This window comes from Pyrus communis, chromosome 9 (assembly GCF_041283825.1).
Source record: "Pyrus communis isolate YQ-2024b chromosome 9, ASM4128382v1, whole genome shotgun sequence".
Lineage (NCBI taxonomy): Eukaryota > Viridiplantae > Streptophyta > Magnoliopsida > Rosales > Rosaceae > Pyrus > Pyrus communis.
The window spans coordinates 4,037,827-4,058,331 of NC_142573.1; the positions used below are offsets into that span (position 1 = coordinate 4,037,827).

A 20,505-nucleotide genomic window follows, 5' to 3' on the forward strand; every position below is an offset into this window, starting at 1 on the left:
ACCTTCATTTGCCCATCACTAAAATGCAATGCCTGATTGCAGAGCAATAAAATAGCAATGCAAAACAATGTAACCACTCAATTGAACTTTCAACATTTGTTTATAAAAAGAAAAAAAAAAAAAAAATATATATATATATATATATATATTGCAGATTCATGACACCATTTTTTTTTTACACAATCTTTTAACGTTTTTGTGGGGTTCATCCCGTAATATATTTTAACGATCCGAGCCCTTTTTCTTTTAGAACACCATTCATATCATCCTTGCAAAAATATTAGATAGTTCCAGAACTATTACAGTATTCATTTGTAGTAAATAAAATAGACGAATACAATTCTACAAAGAAATCGTAAACCCTTAATCCAACGGTCATATAGTTTCAAATTTGGGTGATATTTTATAGACATAATTTTTTTTAAGGGAAGACCTAAGAGGTCGACGATTCAGATCGTTAAAATACATTACTGAGTGAGTTCCACAAGAATATGTGTGTGTAAAAAAAAATAGTATGTCGTATCCGTCTCATATATATATATATATATATATATATGCTTTTTTTTTTTTTTTGAAATGAGCAAACAAAAAGGCCCCAAACAAATAGATGATTGTACCTTTTACCCAAAGGATTACCTAGCATGATTGTTTTGGCATCAGTTGTACAAAAAATGGACATCTCATAACTAGTAATATTTGGATTGGTTAAAAACTTTGTCCTCTTACAATAATTGTGTCTTTGATTTTTTCCAAGAAGTCATATGGTATGTAGTTCAGCTTTCTTTATCAATATATATATATTCCCAACTTTGGAATTCCCAATGTGAACAGAAAAGCTCTACTTAATTTTGTTTTAATACATCGATATACTTTTGCACTAAGGGAATGAGGAGTTTGGCTAATGGATAACCTAATTTGGTATTGAATTCGCCATCTATGAGATACCAACCTAAGACTTCTCACTTCCAAATGAAGAAGAATATCACCAGACTGTAGTACTGAGTGACAAAAACTCTACTTAATTAGGTAAAATGAATGATATGTCAAAACCAATAAATTAAAATAAAGAGCAAATGCATCCATTTTACCACAATGGAAACTACACCCACCCGGATCAGGATCCTCTCTTGAGCAAAGGGTGAAGATCATCTTGATCAAGTTCATTGGATCGTTGAAACTTTATCCAACGGCTACAATTATTATAATTTTTAGAGGAGCCCCCTGTTTGTAACCGTTGGATAAAATTTCAACAGCCGAATGAGTTTGGTCAAAAAGATCCTCATCCTTTGCTCAGGAGAGGATCCTAATCCTACCTACCCTAACGCAACCAAATTAGACAAAATTTTGAGTGTCGTGGATTGTATACACTTTAATAGAAAGTTAATTCTCTCTAAATTAACAAGGGATAAAAAAAAGTTTCTATTTTTTAAATTTAACAGTATATTTACGCTAAGAAATGAGGAGTTTGAGTAAACTACACAATAAACAAGTCATAATAATTTAGAACTGAAGTCGGCAGAAATAAAAAATCAAACATAAAAACTTTCACTTACAAATGAAAATGAACAACATTAAATCGCATAAACATGGTTTTAATTTTGTTTACAGGAGTCAACATATTTGACAAAATAAAACATATAAAAAACGAATTACTTTGGTCATACGGCAAAACAACTGACAAGTGAGTATAGCATCCATTAATTCTAGTACTTTGTAATTAGATTCTGGTTACAAAATCCACTTCCCTACCAACAACAATCTAAAAAAATAATCAAAAAACAAGGGTGACTTGTATTTGATTTCATCTCTGTCCTTTCTTACCAAGTATTTCTGGTGTTTTTTTTTTTCAGAAAGATTGTAATCTCAGTCTTTGGTGTTCTTCTTTGGCTCGGCCTGCTGCAATAGATGCGTTCTCTCCAGCCTTGATTCAGCCCTTTTTTCTGCTTCAGTTTCTCATTGAAACTTCTACGACTCTCTTTCCAGCCACCACATTCTTCAAGTTTCCCGGCGACACTCGCCGGATTATTGGCCGGAATCTCACCGGAAAATCAAAGAGCAACGCAAAGTGAGTGTTGGGCTTGTCGAGATTGGTCATAAAGTTGCATTCTTTGAACTCTTTTTGGAGATTTACTGTTTTTCCTGTCTGGGTTTTGATTGGTGAAGCTTTTCAACAATGGCGGAAGCTTCATAGCCGTACGAGGGGGAAAGTGTGTTTTTTGGGGTGGTTCCAGGGAAAATCTGAGTGTTGGGTTTTGATTATTTTAGTGCCGGACTTAACCAGAACCAAGAAAGATTTAATCTTTTTTTATTCTTTCGAGGTGGTTTCGGATATGTCAATAACTACTCGAGCATCCATTGACATTCATCTGTGAAATATTTTATGTTGAATTGCAACAAGTTTGGTGCTTGAATGGTTGAATGGTTGAATGGTTGACTGGTTGAATGGTTAAATGATCGGTTGAAAAATTGAATGAGTTTTTTTTAGATCCTTAAAATGTGCAAAGCTGAGGACTTTGAGAAGTTTAATTACAGAGAAGCAATGAAGGTGGGATTTAAGTTGATGGGGAGAGTTAAAAGGTTGAAGAGCTCAATGTTGAAGATGAACTCATGGCTGCTGATCATCCGGGCGATCGTTACAGCGTTGGTGTGGGCGTCGGCGGTGCAGCTGGTTGGGATTTGGCTGATTAAGGGGCCTAGTTTGTTCAATGTTTGGCGTCCTTGCACTCAGTTGGAATTGCCTGTTCATGCTGCTGAATTGGCTAACAAGCTTCCAATGCCAATTGTTCTCCCACCAAAGAGTATGTTTTGATCTTGTCTGATGAAAAATCTAGATCGATTTCGTGTTTAATATTTTGCACACCCTCGTTTATTTCTCCTTTGGTTTATTCAATCGAAAGAATGGAAATAAACAAGGTATGCAGGGGCAGGCGAGAAAAATTGTGCACGGAAATCGTTTCTCCTTAGAGAACTGATGTTTGAGGGAGCACATTGAATTTTCATTCTTCATTCTAATCAGTTGCTTGCATGCTAAATTGTTTGGATGAATAAAAGTTGTGATTTACGGGTGCTGTTTGTTTCAGGGGTCTACAAAAACAATGGCTATCTCATGGTTTCTTGCAATGGAGGATTGAATCAAATGCGAGCGGCAGTGAGTTGCTAGCTACCTACTTCATCACAATTCTGAACATTCTTTCCTTTGGTTTTGATGTTTTATCGCGGTTCTGTCTCCCACCACCATGTTATTTTGCTCATTGTTCGATTTCCTGCAGATCTGTGATATGGTTGCAGTTGCCAGATACTTGAATGTCACACTTATAGTTCCCGAGCTAGATAAAAACTCCTTTTGGGCTGCAAGGTAGGTCAATTTGTTTTCGAGTAAAATTACAAGGAATCCATAATCTCATTGTAAACCCTTTTATATGAATAAGGAAAATCTGAATGTCCCCTTGTGTTGGCACTTGGCAGTGAGTTTCAGGACATTTTTGATGTTGATCATTTCATTACATCCTTGAGAGACGAGGTTCGGATATTAAGGAAATTGCCACCGAAGCTCAGGAAAAGAGCTGTATACTCAATGCCACCAGTTAGTTGGTCTAACATGTCCTACTACCTTCATCAGGTTGGTTAGAATCCGAGCATCATTCTGTTTCCTTTTTGGTTTATGATCATTCTAAGCAGTTGAACTAACTTCTAGAGGTGTTTTCCAACAGATCCTGCCTCTGGTGCAGAAGTATAAAGTAGTACATTTGAATAAAACTGATGCTCGAGTAGCTAACAATGGGCTACCTCTTGAGTTCCAGAAGCTGCGCTGCCGAGTTAATTTCCATGCTCTGAGATTCACTTCCCAGATAGAGGAAATCGGTAGAAAGCTTCTCAGGATTTTGAGAGAAAAGGGCCCTTTTCTGGCTCTTCATCTCCGATATGAAATGGATATGTTGGCATTCTCTGGCTGCAGTCATGGTTGCAGCAATGATGAGGAGGAAGAACTCACCAAAATGCGGTAAATCCTCTTTCCATTTTTAATCTTTTTGTGCATCAGTCATTACTAGTTTTTCAATTATTAACCTCTTTTAATTATGGAAATTGTTAGATATGCTAACCCCTTGTGGAAGATCAAAGACATAAATTCAGAAACAAAAAGGCTAGAAGGCTTGTGCCCCCTAACACCAGAGGAAACTGCTCTGGTGTTGGTTGCACTTGGAATTGATCACAACGTCCAGATTTATATCGCCTCTGGAGAAATGTATGGCGGAAACAGAAGGATGCAAGGTTTAAAAGCTGCTTTTCCGAATTTGGTAAGTAGAAGGAAGAAGAAGAAGCAACCTATTCAACAATTATACATCATAGGACTGCCATAACAGTTATCTTGAACTTTGGTGCAACAGGTCAGAAAAGAGACGCTGCTGGAGCCTTCGGATTTGAGGTTTTTCCCAAACCACTCTTCCCAAATGGCAGCGTTGGACTATCTAGTCTCCTTAGAGAGTGACATATTTATTCCTACGTACGATGGAAACATGGCTAAAGTTGTTGAAGGCCAACGCAGGTAAATACATGTTCAGTCCCCATCTCCATAGATTACTATAGTTCAGAACATCGTCTAACCTTTTAACTTTTTAGCAAGATAAGATCTGTTAATTTCAAATGATGTTTTGATCCGAGATATAAGTTTCTCCTTGGCTTTTTTTCATGCTTCAGATTCTTGGGTTTCAAAAGGACAGTTTTATTAGACAGAAGGCTACTGATTGGATTAATAGAACAATTCAGCACCGGCTCATTGAGCTGGGATGAGTTCTCTTACATTGTGAAGGAAGCTCACGCCAATCGGATGGGGAGCCCAAAGAAGCGAGTTCCGATCCCAGATAAACCAAAGGAGGAAGATTACTTCTACTCAAATCCACATGAATGTTTGCATCTGTTAGATGAACCCTTGAGAACCACAGGATCTTAGCATGACAAAGAGATTGTTTTTTTCCCCTTCAAAATTATCTGCATTTTGTACCATTGAGAATTTTTCACAGGCAGTAGTTTAATGTACATAGAATTGGGTTGGGGGGTTTCGATCTTGGAGCCACTGCTTCGGGGGAAGGATTTAGGACGTCACGCTGCGTTCTAGAGGTGCATGTAAGTCTCTCCCTCGGCTTCGGATACTCTTCATCAAAAAGCATTTGGAAAAATTTATAGAGTTTTCATTAATGAATCAAGGTTTTATGGAGAGAATACCAAATAAGATCATTGTAATTAAATAAGGGGCAATGTAGTTCACTTCCCTCAAAATCTCTCATGTACTTGTGCAAGCATATTTTTTTGCAACAAGATATTCACACCTACCCCTCTCTCTCTCTCTCTCTCTCTCTCTCTCTCTCTTAAAATGACTCTAGTATTGGTGAACTAATCCATGGTCATATCATCCGAATGGAATTGAGATTCTCTTTGAATTTCTGTATTCAAAGTCGACAGACCTAAATATCTGGACCACTCATTTTAAATCATGCAATCTTCATTAGTTTATTTCACTGGCTCATCTTACACAAACTAATAGTCTGAATCTATTTTTCTCTTTCTTCAACTATTCAACTCTCTGAATCCTTAGACACTAAATACTAAAAATCCGGAAAGAATGTCGACTATGCTGATTCCATAAGAAAATAATTAACAAAAACTTCAATTACTTTTGTGGATAAAATACAAAAAGTGAACTTGATGAACTAGGCATGCGTAAGCTATTGAGATTGGTGGGGCCAAAAGCATCCAATGTTGACAGCAACATGACATCTGGAAAGCTGATGTTTCTAAGGTAATGATCCCCATCATTTCATATCCTTAATTTCTTATTAGTTTAGGAGTCTGCACCAAACCTTGTTTCTCGAACGAGGATTTTTCTTGGATTTTTTTTGTGAGAATTTTAGGAATTTTCAAATCGTATTCGTTCATTGTATAATGTACGGTTATTTTAAATATTTTTATTTAAAATTAAATATAACTAGTATCTAATAAAAACTGATCGCACGATATACGATAAACGAATACGATTTGAGAATTCCTAGAATCCTCACAAGAGGATCCTCCTGATTGTTTCTCCTGCATTGTTTAGTTTCTCGGTTATACCTAGGTTGCTTAGTTCCCATTAAAATAAAATATGTGTATTATTTTAGAAGTTAGGGTACACCAACCCCATGCTTCAAGCATAATATTAAAGAAGAAATCATGCCTAATAGAATGCGGCGAACTTTTAATAAAAATGTTACTGTAACAGTATTTCAGATTATTATTATTATTTAAAATCATGATATTGTATGATTCAAATATTATCACAAGGCTTCTCAATGTATGTTTTCTTTGAACAAATTGTTTTTAGAGTTTTAGTCGTTGAATTCTTAGCTAAGAGTTCAACAGTTATGAAACTCAGTACATGTTATGAGCCAGTTCATTCTAGAATTTTTCTTCAGTGTGGTTTAGAGAGCAAGAGAAACCATGTTAGTTGAAATAAGTGATCCAAGAAAACTTGGTGCCCTAAAATCCAATTTCGTAATATTGGATAGTATGTAACAACTCCGTCTTAATAAATGAACGAAACAGCAAGAGAACATAAGAAGGACCGAAAGCCGCTTCACTTTTGATGCATGGAACCATCCATCTGAAACTTCAAAAGTACCAACAAATGAATATCTCACACTTCTATCTAGGGAAAATCCATGCACAAAGGAGCACAAACCATCTACAATTGACCTTTAGCCTAGTTGTTCTGTTGCCCATGTAATTTCCAAACAAAATGTGACCTGCCCGAGAACCCCGTCACCCCAATAAAACCACGAAAACCAAATATCACACTAGGAAAAGCTAGAAACTTTCTAGCCTAGCCGTCTCTTGTTCTGAACCGCTTATGAGCCGGTTCAAATCCCCCATCACAGCTACTTACTTGAGCCTGTGTCATCATTTGATTGTTCATGGATCGATTTGCATGTGCCTGAACAAACAAATATCAAGGGATAAGGGAAATATTGTGAATTCCTATTGGTAGCAGATGTAGAAACAATGGTGTTTAGCATGATGGTGGAGATTCTAAACGAACCTTCGAACTAGATGCTACAGATGTCAGCCCACTGTCAGCTCGATTCGCGACATCCATTTGAACAGAGATGCTGGCCAGGGACAAGTCCAGGCCAGCAGATTGCAGTGCCTGCGTCAGATTGTTCAAAACCCTGCTCAACACAAAACCTACCTCAGAAACCGTGGAATGATACTTTACAATAAAAACCCTTATTATGACAACTTCTTGTAACATGCCAATCGACTTTCAAGTCTCTGCTGGTAACACTTTCAAAGTTTTAACACAAAATATCAACCTAGAAGCATGCTTTCCATAGAAAACAATCAGGGAAATACAAGCACACATAATCAGTGCATGAATCAGTCAATGATGGCTATGTGGCATGGCTACTGTGTCAAAGATAATATAGCACAGGAAACAAGCTTGAAACATGGCTGGTCCTCCAAGAAGATAAACATGTTAATTAAAAAATTTGGTAGCTGGTGCAATAATGTTATCGAGAGATATTTCTGGGAGCTCACCCTTGAGAGTAGGCACTTGAGATGCTACCAGATCCACTATGTTCATCCTGTTTATTCAGTTTACCATCTGAAACGGTTGAAGATGTTATACCCGCCAACGATGGGAATTGGGGTTGAGAAGCCATGTTCCGAACATCAGTAATAGATTCCTGCAACGGCTGTGTTGGTACTCCACTCCCAACAGAATCAAAGATGCTTTGTTGCTGCACATTAGGAACTGATTGAGTAGCTAGCCCGGCAATGTGATCCAGTGCTTTGTAAACAACAGTGGAACCCAAGTCAGATTCCACTGAGTTTTGAGCGTTGGGGAGCATTGCTGGTGAGACAACCACATTATTCTCATGACCTGAACCATTGTTCATAACTTGAGACTGGTCTGCTAAATTTTCTCCAGACCTATTATGATTTCTCTGTGGCAAACAGACAAATGGGAGGTCACTAAGTTTCCGCAGGGCAGACTGCTATAATCAATACACTAGGCAATCTAGATATATTTGGTAACACCATGACAGTTGCTAGCTATATTATTTCTTAAAGTCCAAAGTAACCTTCAAAAATCCTAAATAAGCCCAAAAATATATAGAGTTGGAGTCATCGCCCGTACGGTCTTGTTCTCCAGTAACAGTAAAAGAGCCTCTCTGCCTAGATTTGGGTGCATGTTGCAACTGTTTTGTGCAGGTGTCTATGTGGTGTTTGTCTCATGTACCATATACATGTTATGAAGTCAAGCACAACAGAATTTTATAGTTTTCCAATTTTGTTCTTTCACCCGTAATGTGAATTAAAGGACATAAACTGCAGCTTCCGTCTACTAATTTGAAAATTACACAAAAGAACTATTGCAAAAGATACAGTCCGACAGTGAATCCCGTGGCATAAAGGCAAGTTTCTATTGTCACTAGTTGGACATGCTTGTTAGCACATGCCAATCCAAAGTATGTCTAGTACATGTCGTCTACTGTTCAAAACAGGTCCTTTCACTTTTTTCAGGTTCAAAGTAACACCTATAGAGATTGACAATGAAATACAAAACTGATAAAGACGTATGACTCCAATACCATAGCACATGCAAGCAAACACTACCTCACACACAGAAACAGATATCGAGCATTAGAATTTTACCCATGGCACCAGTTTGGTTGGCTCCGGACTCCACCCTTGGTATGACCCCTCGTATAAATTTACCCTCTCCTGTAAAAATTGTACATACTCTATAACCTGCATATAGATAAAGTAATATTTCAACATGATGCTCAACACATTCCACCAAAATAATAAGATAACGAGGATAAAACATTAAAAACACGATTGGAATGCATACCTCCAACAACAATGAAGCCTTATCTCTTTTCTGATCATTTTGGGGTATGATATCTCTCAACATCTGAAATCTGCCACAGAAATATATATTGCCCAGGTGAGTGAAGAGTTTACACCCATGCTACTAGAACAAAAAGACCCGCATGGCACAAAACAGCAGCAAAAAAGGATAAAACTTTATACGACAACAAGAAGGGAGGGAAGACTACAATTGAAATTCAACACAAAATGCTTTCATTAGAAACAAACAAACAAACAACCACTGGGTAATCGCTTCTCAAATTTGCTAACTTGCATGACCAATTCGCAAATTGAGTTTCGAATAGCCAATAGGCTTGGAAATTGTTTGCCTACAAGGTATCAAACATTTTGAAGAATTTGGTAATCGTAAAGTTTCGATTTTTAAGAAGAAAAAAAATCACTTTAATTTAACAACTCCTAATTTGAGAATAACATTCAACAAAATATGTACTGTCAACTTTTCCAGTAGATACATTGTGACAATTGGCATTCGAATCAGAAAATTTTCAAGTTCAAGCAACACGGAAAATCGAATAATATAAAACCAAAATCGACAAAGAACAATTAAAGGAGTGCTTGAATTAGAAAGGGTAAAGCTTTGAGCTTGAAGAGCTTGCCTCTCATTAATCTTGCTCCTCCGACGCTGCTCGGTTTCGGAATGTTTGGACCGGTTCTTCTCCCTGCCTTGCCCTTCTACCTTCACTGCCAATTCCCCTATCAATTCCTCATGAGCTTCACTTGCATACCAATTTATTATTTTTCAAAAAAATAAAATTCTTTATTTCTTCAAAATAATATAAAATAAAAACCAACAGTCAACTCATAGCTCACAGAGGAGAGAGAGAGACCTCCATGAGACACTTCATCGTCGTCTTCAAATTCATCGTGGTTGCCCGTTGAAGCTTTCGCCATCTACGACAGCCTAAATTACATAAATTTCTCCCGAAATTAAATATAAATACACAAAAAAAAAAATGATGACAATATTACAGAGAGAGAGAGTACTGAGGAGCTCGGGGAGGAAGGCGCGGCGTGAGGGTGAGAGGTGGCGATGGTGGCGGCGGAAATGCGGAGGTCCGGGACCAATATGGGGGCCCGAATTGGGTCCAACGGAGCTGGAAATAGTGGAAAAAGAGTCTGGTTTTTGGTGGAGCTTTTTGTGCTGATGCGTTGTCGTTTTGGAGTTTTGTATTTGAGCCAACGGTTACAGTGAGACAACCATAGAAATTTGGAGCCCTAGGTGGCTACTCCTACTGTTTCTGTCGTTTTCCTAAATCATTAATAAATTATTATTAAATATTAAACATTAAATCTTGATTCACACTGAGTATTACGGTCTGTTGATATTTCTTTTCACTTGGACCTAAGAGATCATAGGTTCGAATCTCATAAATGTCAAATTCGAGATCATAGGTTCAAATCTCATAAATGAAAATTTTGAGATCATAGGTTCAAATCTCATAAATGACAAATTCGATATCAAATTAGGTTGTTCAAACATTAAATTTTGATTATTCACTCAATTAATCTTATTTTTTATTTCTTCAATTAATCTTAATTTATTAATTAATATTCTTCTGTAGTGCCCGCCACTATTTCTAACGTGACCCGCCACCGCGCCTAATTGGCGCATTTTTTCTTTGTTGTACGCCTAATTTGTTTTATTTTGTTTAGGTTTGAATCTCGTAAATGACGAAGTCGATATCAAATTAGGCTGTTTATTATGTGGTTTAACCGAACTCTCTCTCCCCTTAGTATAAAAATATCAATGTACTCAAAAAAAATAAAAAAAAATAAATCTTGATTATTCTCTCGATTAATCTTATTTTTTTTATTTTTTTTCTTCAATTAATCTTAATTTATTAATTAATATTATTCTGTAGTGCCCGCCACTATTTCTAACGTGACCCGCCGCGCCTAATTGGTGCATTTTTTCTTTGTTGGACGCCTAATTTGTTTTATTTTGCCCACTTGATTATCATATTAATATTATAAAATATTATGTAAAAAAAAAAAATGAGATGATAAAAAGTACATTGAGAGTTACATTTTTTTGTGAGTCTCCTTAATATTTATCTTCCAATTTACGATAAAGAGATTTGAATTTGTGTGCAAGAATGCAATAAAATATACGCATTATTCTGGTCAACTGGCGTATCCTGTAACTTTAACCTGACACTGTTCAAGAATTCTGATGGTCATCATAGTTAAGCACGTGATTTGTTTTTTTTTAACAATAGTGACGTAGGGGAACGGGAGGGGAAAATGACTCTTCAAGTATATGAGTTAGAGTAAATGTCCTTAACCAACTGAGTTACAAATTATTTGCAATACATGATTTGCTTTTATATAAATACAAGGTTGATTATTTGATATAATATTTTACATTAATTATATTCTTGCTACATCAACAGTGTGACAATTGATGTAAGTCATGTGGCTTATCACATATCTTACATAATTTCTCCATCATTGGATTGTAAAAATGGAAAATAATAATCGCACACCGTTTTCCTCTCCTTCCACACTTGTTGATACACCAAACACTTTGATTTCCGGCCAGATGTTTCCGTTTATTTTATTCAATTCGATGCCAAAAAATGAAGAGAGATGTGTAAGAGGAGAAAAAAAGCGTGTTGTTATCATTTTCCACGACAATTAACTTCTAGGAGATCTCAAGGGCTTCAGGTCAAAGAGAGCCATAGTACTCTTCTTCCTTGGCTATGCTTGGAACAGGTTGAGACTCATGGTATGAGCCGTTGGTATGCCGTAAGTTCAAGTCCAAACTAGCCAATTGTTACTTTGTTTGAGAAGTGCTTAGCAGCGGCTAGATTCCACGCCTCCGGTCCATCCTCCGGTCTTGCACTCCTTGAACGCTTCGTCTCTCCGTGGAAGCAACCGGACAACGACCTCAACAAGGACATGAACCAACTCGCCATGTTCTTACTCATGGTTTTGATCTTAACTTGGAAGGCAAGGAACTGATGAGGTTGTGTTTCTCCTGGTTTTGTTGCTGCTACTTGGACTTCTGTCTTTGCTTTATATACAGCTTCTTTTTCTTGGAGCTCAAGTTTTTACTTGTTGAAAAATCAAATACTTTAGGCCATGGCATGGGGTTTTTTACTTTTCCTGTTGACACTTTGTTGACCAAAGTCTCCCTGTAGACGAATTTTTCGTGTTCACACTCCCATAATTTAGCAGCAAGTTTCTTGGAAGCCAAAGGTTCTCTTGAGAGGCAAACAAAGATTAACCAACATGAACTTCAAAACCTAATTATATATCTTTCTAAGGCTCCACATAACTTTGACCAAGAAAAGAAATCTAACCAATACTTGAACGAGGAAAAACTCGAGTAGGGCATTCAGAGCACGTTGATGACGTCAACAGTTGGGAGAATTCTGGTAAAAATCTAAGAGCTTTTTTGGTATTTTACTTGAGTCCAATTTTTTAAATTCAAAAACAATTTTCAAGTTTTAGGCCTTAAAAACTTGTTTGGTATGACTATTTTAAAAAACAGAACTCAAAACTAACTCAAAAATATAGTATATTCTCTAAAAGCACATAAAGTGAGTTTTTAAAGTTTTTAAACTTAAACTCACTCATTTCTTTTCTCTTCCTCCTCTCCTCTCACTCCAAATCTATCTCTCTTTTATTCTTTCTCGCACCCATTTCTTTCTTTTCTTTTTTTTTTACCTTTTTAGTCTCTCCTCCAATCCGCTCTCTTCATTCTCCTAGTTCTTTTTCTCACTCCTCTTCCTCTCTGTCTCCTCTGATCCTTTCACTTCTTTCTCTTTCCTCCAATCATCTCTTACTTTCTTTCCTCATCTATCCCCTTTCTCTCTCAGACCCCCTCTTTTTTTATCTCTTTGTCTAGTTTAAGTTGTAAGATTTAGAATTTTTAAATAGTATACCAAACAAGTTTTTGAATTTTAAAGAAAATTGTTTTCAAGAAAAATTCTTAAGAAATGTTTTGAGAAATTATAAAAAAAATTTAAATAAGATACCAAACAAGCCCTAAGGTTTTATGTATTTTAATCTCATTTGATTGTATTGTGGTGGCCCTATGAAGCTTTTGTCATCTCCTATTACCTAAATTACATAAAATTCTCCCAAAATTAAATAAAAAACAAAAAAAAAATGAAGACAATTTTACAGGGAGAGTACTGAGGAGCTCGGGAAGGAGGGCGCGGTGTGAGAGTGAGAGGTGGCGGTGAAAATGCGGAGGTCCAGGGCCAAGATGGGTGCCCGAAATAGGTCCGTCGGAGCTGGAAATAGTGGAAAAAGGGTCTGGTGTTGGGAGCTTTTTGTGCTGATGTGTTTTCGTTTTGGAGTTTTGTTTTTGCGACAATGGTTATAGTAGGACAAACAACCATAGACCTTTGGAGCCCTAGGTCGCGACTCTTACCGTTTCTGTTTTTGATATTTTACTAAAGAAAAGAGAGTGGACTTAACTTCACAATATACTAGTATTAATATGATTCAAATTCATCTTTGTTGATAATCGAACCTAAGACCTCTCACTTACCGTCATACTAAGTGGGACTCTTACTGTTTATGTCGATTCCTAAATCATTATTTTTCTTAAGAATTAATTATTAAGTAAATTAAACATTTAATCTTGATTATTCTCACAATTAATCTTAATTTAATTAATATTAGAGTTTTTATCACAAATGGTCTTGAAATTGACACACATCAGTACAATGCAGTTGCGGACAAATTAGCCAATTTAGGGCTTTTCTCGTCTTCACTTGGTTGACATACCGCTCCTTCTATAGAGATTCTTCATTTTCTGCATTCAGATTTCTTGGACATGCTGGCCTATAGGTTTGTCTCTCCTTCTTGATGTGTGATTTTCATTTTTAATTAATCTTTTGGATTTTCAATTTTTGTTTTGCAACTTGTCTTGCAAGTTTTTACCTTTTAGGTTTTATATTAGAGGGGTTTGCTCCTATATCCACCCCTCTTTTTCTTGTATTTTCTTTTTCAAGAGTGGTACAGTGTATGTCCTCCCATTTTCTTGTATTTCTTTTTCAAGAGGGGTAAGGTGTTAGGTGTACGTCCCTCCCCTTTTCTTGTATTTTTGTTTTTCTTGCTTTATAAGGTGTAAAGTTTATGTCCCTTTAGACTAGGTGTAACTTGTTTTTTCTATATCAATAAATTTCCCAAAAAAAAAAAAAAAAAAAAAACTTGGCATTGTCCAAGATTTCTGATGGTCATCATAGTTAAGCATGTGATCTTTTTTTTCCCTAATGATACAAGTGATGTAGGGGAGGGGGAGCAGAAAAATGACTCTTCGAGTATATGAGACAGAGTAAATTCTCTTAATCAACTATGTTACAAGTTCTTTACAATATGTTGTTTGTTTTTATATAAGTACAAGGTTGATCATTTGATATAATATTTTACATCAATTATTACATATCTTACATAATGCCTCCACCATTGGATTGTAGCAATGGAAAATAATAATCGCACACTATTTTTCTCTCCTTCCACACTTGTTGATGCACAAAATTGACACTTTGGTTTCCGGCGAGGAGTTTTCATTAAATTTCTTCGCTTCAATAACCAAACATGAAAATAGGTGTGTAAGAGGAGAAAAAGAGCGTATCGTTGTCATTTCCCACTACAATTAACTTATAGAAGATCTCATAGGCTTCAAGTCAAAGAGATCCATAGTACCCTTCTTCCTTGGCTGTCTGGAACAAGTTGAGACTCATATGATATGAGCCGTTGGTATGCCATAAGTTCAAGTCCAAACTAGCCAATTGTTACTTTATTTGAGAAGTGCTTAGCAGCAGTGGCTACATTCCACGCCTCCGGTCCATCCTCCGGCCTTCCGCTCCTCGAACGCTTCGTCTCTCCATGGAAGCAACGGGACAACGACCTCAACAAGGACATGAACCAACTCGCCTTGTTCTTACTCATGGTTTTGATCTTAACTTGGCTTTAAAGGAGGCTTTCAAACAAGGAAGGCAGGAACTGATGGGGTTGTGTTTCTCCTGGTTTTGTTGCTGCCACTTGGACTTCTATCTTTGCTTTATATATAAATTATTTTTCTTGGAGCTCAAGTTGTGACCGATGTCTCCCGTAATTTCTCGGCAAGTTCCAGGAACCCAAAGATTTTCTTGAGAGGCAAACAAAGATTAACCAACAGAACTTCAAAACCCATTTATGTATCTTTCTAAGGCCCCACATCAACTTTGACCAAGAAAAAAAATTTGACCAACACTTGAACAAGGAGAAAAACTCGTGTGGGAGCATTCAGAGCACGCCAATGACGTCAGCAGTAGAGAAATTCTCGCAAAAACATGATCTTATGTATTCTAGTCTCACTCGACCCCAAGTTGATCCAACCTGATGTGAGAGTTGTCCTAATCAAGCATTTCTACACAAGTTTTTTCTCTCGAATGAGTACAGTAGGTAGTGCTGCACACTTTATGACGAAGATATGCAAAGAATTAATTCAATTGCCCAAGACTGACAAAGACATTTACCCTTCTGCTCGACATACTTCAATACTTGTATCAGTTTGAAGCAGAGTAAAAAATCTTTTGGAAAAATTAGAGGTTTCCTGAAAGAGATCATCTAAAGCTATACTTTGATGGAGAACATATCAGCTTACATCAAAATTGGCTGTGGGGTTAAATAATGACTTTATTTTACCTAAAAGGGTTCAAAGATGGGACAAATTAACACGTGGTCATTCCTGTTCTTGAACCACGGTTGGGAAGCTTGCATTCCGTTTTGAAATTGGCATCGAAGATGATTCCAAACTTGCTTGGATCATACTAATGAAGCTATCTTTTTATGTACAGAACTGCCGGCAATTGATGCCACTCAATCGGCCTCACTACCGTTCTCCACCCTCAAGCTCTTCTTGATCCTCCAACTGAGTTTCTTCTTTGTTGCTTATGTCTCCATTGCCACCATCATGATCTCCATTATTTTTCCGGAAGAACAATCCCGATGAGGTGGAGTCATCTTCATCTATAGTTTCTTCATTTTCCTTGTCTTTTGACTGCAATGTCAAATCATTCTCCATCCAAGCAGGGCAATAGTGCACAACTCCAAGAGCGGAAAGAACTTGAGAATGACTAGGAGTTGAAGCATGAGGTGATGACGTGGCATTAATTGATTTTCCAGCAGGATCGTGCCTTAAGCAAGAACATTCCGGGACTGGATGAGAAATAAAAGACAGCGGTTTTGATCTTGCTGAAGCTTCTATTAATCCATCAACTAATCTCTTCCTCAAATGCTTGCGCACTGACATCAGCCAAGTATGGTTTGCATGGTATAGATGGTCATGAATTTCATGTAAAAGCTTGGCGACTTCTTTTCTGCATTCAGAAAAACACAAGAAAGAATTTTTAAGAAAACACAGACAATCGTCATCATCAAGGGAGCAACTGAATGTAGCAATTCCTCACACACCTATGTCCAGATAAAAGTACGTACCTGTCTGGTCTATATGTCTTTGATTCAGCTGATTGATAGAGTCGGTGTCCCATTACCAAGCTCGCAAAATTTGGGTGTCCCTTACCATCAATATCGAATCCAGGGATAAACACATCAGCTTCAATGCATATCACATAATCAATTGCTTCCAACAGAAGTTTATGAGCATTGGTCCTTAATTCGATAACTGTACTATCAGGCTCGTTATCACTCTCAGCTACCCAACCCCACCAACCTTCAATGTTATAGGATTTGGGCCTGGCCGGGGGTGGTGGAAGTGGGCGAGGGCGTGGGCCTGCATTTTTCCATGCTTCCATTTTCATCTCTTCCTTAATCATTGGTGGACTCCTGGGATTGCGATCAACAAGGTTAGTTTCGCGACCATACATCCTACCAAGCTCCCACGGCATGCTGAGGGAAGTCCTATCAACGACATTTTCAAACATTGCACGAAGAGGGATCAATGTCCTTTGGCCACCAAAGATTTCTCCCCCCGAGACATATATTATTGTGTCCCACAAGTACCCATATGCACGAAGAATAATACCAATCTGTAGCAATCCAAGGAATATACACAAAGGGTTCAATAAGAGGCCATTTCTTATTAAAGGGTGTAGACAATATTTTTCTCGAGATAATTCTGTGCTAAATAGAATTGCAGTGTATATTAGAACTAACTTTGTAATATTCACTCCATCGTTAGGGTGCTGTTCTGATTATGATCATTAATTTTGTTTTGTAGCCACATCGTATCTTACCTCTTCCGGCATCAGTGGGCAAGAACCTTTAAGGCGCTGTTCTGCAGAATTCACAGAAAGCTTTCCCTTGACAATTCCACGTTTTAGCATCCATTGTCTTTTGTGCTGAATGAGTTCAGTGTGTACATCCTTGGGAAGACAAACACATGCAAATTAAACGCTATGAAAGAGTTCCAAAAATTAATTTATCATGCAATTGAGGGTCAAATGCCATGAAAGGTTCAAAGCAAATACCTGGAAGAGTTCAGCACAACCATGAAATGCCAAAGCCTCCCGGGTCATTCCAGGGTCAAATGCAATGAATGGCTGTCCAGGAGCCTTTAATCTAAAGAGATAGTAAATATACGTTAAAAGCTTTGGTGATGAGAAAAAATTAGATACCACATACTTGGAGAGAGAGAGAGAGAGAGAGAGAGAGAGAGAGAGAGAGAGAGTGAGTGAGTGAGTGAATGGGAGCTGGTAAATGACCTTTGTAAAATTTTGGTGGCAAGTTCCTGGACCTCCTGCCGGAACCTAAGAGCATGAAAAGCAACCCTACATCTCAGCCTCTGATATCCTTCAAGATCGGGTGGCAGGATAGCCTGTATTCCATCCAAACGAGGTAGTAATTATTGTATCATCAAACCAAGAAATACAATTTTCAGTTCCACAAACCCAAGTTATGAGTACACTGCAATAAAGAGAGTAGGCACTGTTACCTGCAAGCATCCACCATCAGAAACAACTAGTTCAACTACTAAATGCTTCTTCAAAACTGGAAGAACATGGTTCTTATAGTAATACGGAGAAGCAGAGTAAGGCACTTTAAACACCGGAATGTTCTTTTTTCTCCTTTGCCCTTTGAGATTTTTGGGAAGCGTCTTCACAACTTTGACATCTTTTGACAAGGCTGCCATGAATTGGTCCTCGTTGTAGAGATAGGCAAAACTCTTAAACTGAGAGCTACATAAAAACATAAGACGCAAACAATAAGTACGACTACATCAACTTTAGGTCATCAACAAACCAAACCGATCCAAAAAGCCAAACCTGATGCCCTTGCTGCTCGTGGTTGATTGGATCTCAGGAATCACTAACGTTGCATTAAGAAACCGAGAAACCACAACCACATCACATATCTGAAAAATCAATAAAATGCTGCAGCTGTAAACTTATAAGACAATTGAATACAATGAAAGGCTATTCATACATGACTGATGACACCCTTACCGAATTCCTGATCTCATGAAATCCGCCTTGTATCCTGACAAAGATAAACCCGTTGGTGTCTGAACCGGGATCTGTGACACAAACACTTTTCGCTTTAGAATGATTCCATGTTTGTTCACATAGATAATTAAACATCCTTTCAAGGTTTCAACATTCAAATTTTAGACATAAAGCATATCCTCCTGGGCCGTAGTAATCACGATTATAATAACAATGATCAATCTAATCCGAGGACCCCACTGGTTGTGTTAAACCTACAATCCGACATAAAGTAAGAGTGTAAACTTTCTTTTTCTTAGGAGAAAGAAAGTGTTATCATCAACCTTTTGGTAACATTGATTCTGCAGAGAAAATCCTTAAACCGAAATAACTGTCTAACAAAAGCCTCCACAAAGCATTAAACCAATACAGAAATCACTATAGCAAGATGAAAAGTAGGCTAACCGGCATAATGTCCTCTGGGATTTGCATTCGGCTGCAAAGAGTCGAGATGCCGAACCGGACCCCATAGCCTTCTATACATTGGGCTCTGCACTCCAAAGTAGAAGGATAAGTGAAGCTGATTTCGGAAAACCAACAAAATTGATACGGAAAAACATAATTGATATAAAAACAAAAAAAAAAGGGATCCACACTAAATTCACAAACTCAAACGAAAGCGATATCAGAAAACCAACAAAATCGATTCCTATATATCCTGCCTGAATTTTCCAAAATACCAAAGAAAAATTCCCCAAAAAATCAATGTCACCAAAGCAACACTGATTGCCACTTTTAGAGCAAGAACAAGACTTTCCCAGAAGAAAACAACGAAACTGTCAAAACCCAGAAACAGAAACACACTCAGGAGTCAAGCTCCACAAAAACATGAGAGAGAAAGAGAGAGGAGAGAGAGAGCATTTAAGCAGAGCAGATGAAACTTGAGAAAGATGAGATCTTTGATGGAGGGTAAGTGAAATTTACATTCTTGGAAAAATTCAAGCTTTCACCAATGGCTCTTCTGGGGAAGATTGTGATGGAGGAGTGGAACTCTGAAGCAGCAGCCCCTTCTGTGAATCTGGCCAGCAGAAAGTGCACAAAGAGAGAGATAGCTGAGAGAAACAGTCCAACCAGTCCAACCCATTTCATCTTCGACTTCAGAATCATCTTCCCCTCCCCTTTCATTGAAACCCCACTTCAGGATCGGAACCTCCAACTCCAACCAGATTTTACAGGAGCAGAGGGGAGAGAGAGAGAGAGAGAGAGAGAGGGTTTTGTTTGAGCAGAAGGAAAAGTCACAGAGAGACGGGGAGGGGAGGCACGTGCGGCACGTATGTTGCTTGAATGTTTGAGTTGACTGAGAGAGACCAGACGCGGCATTTTATTACATTAAATATTTGATGTTTTTCATAAATCTCTGTCTAGTAATACCCCACTCTCGGCTATAGCGCGTGTGTAACACCTCCGGACCCAATGGGAAACGAGGGCATGAGGGTGTAGGATAAGCAATGGAGAAGTGTTGGATACATCCGGTGATGCTGTATGATTGGGAAGCAATGTGGGATGGAGTTCGAGTTTAGTCACGTGCGGTAAAGGTTGTATCTTTTTGTCATGAAGAGGTTTTGTAAGAGCAGCTCCAGCGGGAGCTCCAGCCCGAGGGACAAGCTGAGAAACAGGGCTTGAATGCCCAAGTGATGAAGCTCAACGTGTGTTGGCGAGCGAGCCTAAGCAGGCCCAAGGAAAAGGTCCGTGGATTCGTGCCAACCTGAGCGCTTGAAGGTAATCTGACATGGACTGACATGGCGTTGGGATGCCATCATTCTTTCGCTTTGGCTCTTTCTCTATCTTTTCTCACAGAGTTTTACATAAGGTTTTGGATTTAGGTTTTCTCTGAGGAACGGAGGAGAGCGAAAGAGGAGGTTGCGTGGAGAGATCTTATGTCAACTAGCTTTGATTTGGTGGTGTTTGGGGCTCCGTTGAAGCTTTGGATTTTAACTGCTGCTTGCTCTACCATCTGCTTTATGCTTCTATGCTTTTTCCGATAGAGATTCAACCCAGTGATTCGACCTGTTTCGATGAATTTGAGACCAAAAAGGTACATGGGTTTTTGGTTATTTTCTCTAAATCTTTGTTAAACCCTTGTGGGTTTTTCGATTCTGGGTTGATTTTTTTAGTTTTTTTTTAATTT

The 20,505-nt window shown here is 37.9% G+C and overlaps 3 protein-coding genes across 19 annotated transcripts; 1 reads left to right on the forward strand and 2 right to left on the reverse strand.

The window, feature by feature from the left end:
* Positions 1–1,565: 1,565 nt before the first annotated feature.
* Positions 1,566–5,327, forward strand: LOC137740089 (rhamnogalacturonan I rhamnosyltransferase 1). 2 transcript variants are annotated; one of them, XM_088700280.1, is made up of 9 exons: positions 1,566–2,065; positions 2,164–2,798; positions 3,081–3,148; positions 3,270–3,355; positions 3,466–3,619; positions 3,711–4,000; positions 4,091–4,295; positions 4,386–4,543; positions 4,696–5,327. In XM_088700280.1, the coding sequence occupies exons 2-9, from the start codon at positions 2,495–2,497 to the stop codon at positions 4,946–4,948; spliced, it is 1,518 nt and encodes a 505-aa protein (XP_088556406.1). In that variant the 5' UTR covers positions 1,566–2,065; positions 2,164–2,494; the 3' UTR covers positions 4,949–5,327. The 2 variants fall into 2 exon arrangements, with proteins under 2 accessions (XP_088556406.1, XP_068335990.2); XM_068479889.2 differs by having other exon boundaries at positions 1,623–2,798.
* Positions 5,328–6,582: 1,255 nt separating this feature from the next.
* LOC137739967 (transcription factor BIM2) lies at positions 6,583–10,148 on the reverse strand. 14 transcript variants are annotated; one of them, XM_088700561.1, is made up of 8 exons: positions 9,916–10,148; positions 9,742–9,832; positions 9,528–9,612; positions 8,891–8,960; positions 8,692–8,787; positions 7,570–7,979; positions 7,070–7,199; positions 6,583–6,964 (listed from the first exon to the last, which is right to left on the reverse strand). In XM_088700561.1, the coding sequence occupies exons 4-8, from the start codon at positions 8,951–8,953 to the stop codon at positions 6,854–6,856; spliced, it is 810 nt and encodes a 269-aa protein (XP_088556687.1). In that variant the 5' UTR covers positions 8,954–8,960; positions 9,528–9,612; positions 9,742–9,832; positions 9,916–10,148; the 3' UTR covers positions 6,583–6,853. The 14 variants fall into 14 exon arrangements, with proteins under 14 accessions (XP_088556687.1, XP_068335829.2, XP_068335830.2 ...); XM_068479728.2 differs by having other exon boundaries at positions 9,759–9,832; positions 9,916–10,116; XM_068479729.2 differs by having other exon boundaries at positions 9,759–9,822; positions 9,916–10,107.
* Positions 10,149–15,365: 5,217 nt separating this feature from the next.
* Positions 15,366–19,678, reverse strand: LOC137739897 (O-fucosyltransferase 27). Of its 3 annotated transcripts, none has more exons than XM_068479637.2 (10): positions 19,302–19,678; positions 18,783–18,867; positions 18,339–18,409; positions 18,159–18,247; positions 17,828–18,071; positions 17,598–17,710; positions 17,364–17,454; positions 17,130–17,258; positions 16,372–16,922; positions 15,366–16,253 (listed from the first exon to the last, which is right to left on the reverse strand). In XM_068479637.2, exons 1-10 carry the CDS (start codon positions 19,500–19,502, stop codon positions 15,767–15,769), a joined length of 2,061 nt encoding a protein of 686 aa, XP_068335738.2. In that variant the 5' UTR covers positions 19,503–19,678; the 3' UTR covers positions 15,366–15,766. The 3 variants fall into 3 exon arrangements, with proteins under 3 accessions (XP_068335738.2, XP_088556549.1, XP_068335739.2); XM_088700423.1 differs by having other exon boundaries at positions 18,159–18,266; positions 19,302–19,485; XM_068479638.2 differs by lacking the exon at positions 19,302–19,678 and having other exon boundaries at positions 18,159–18,266; positions 18,783–18,803.
* Positions 19,679–20,505: the final 827 nt, after the last annotated feature.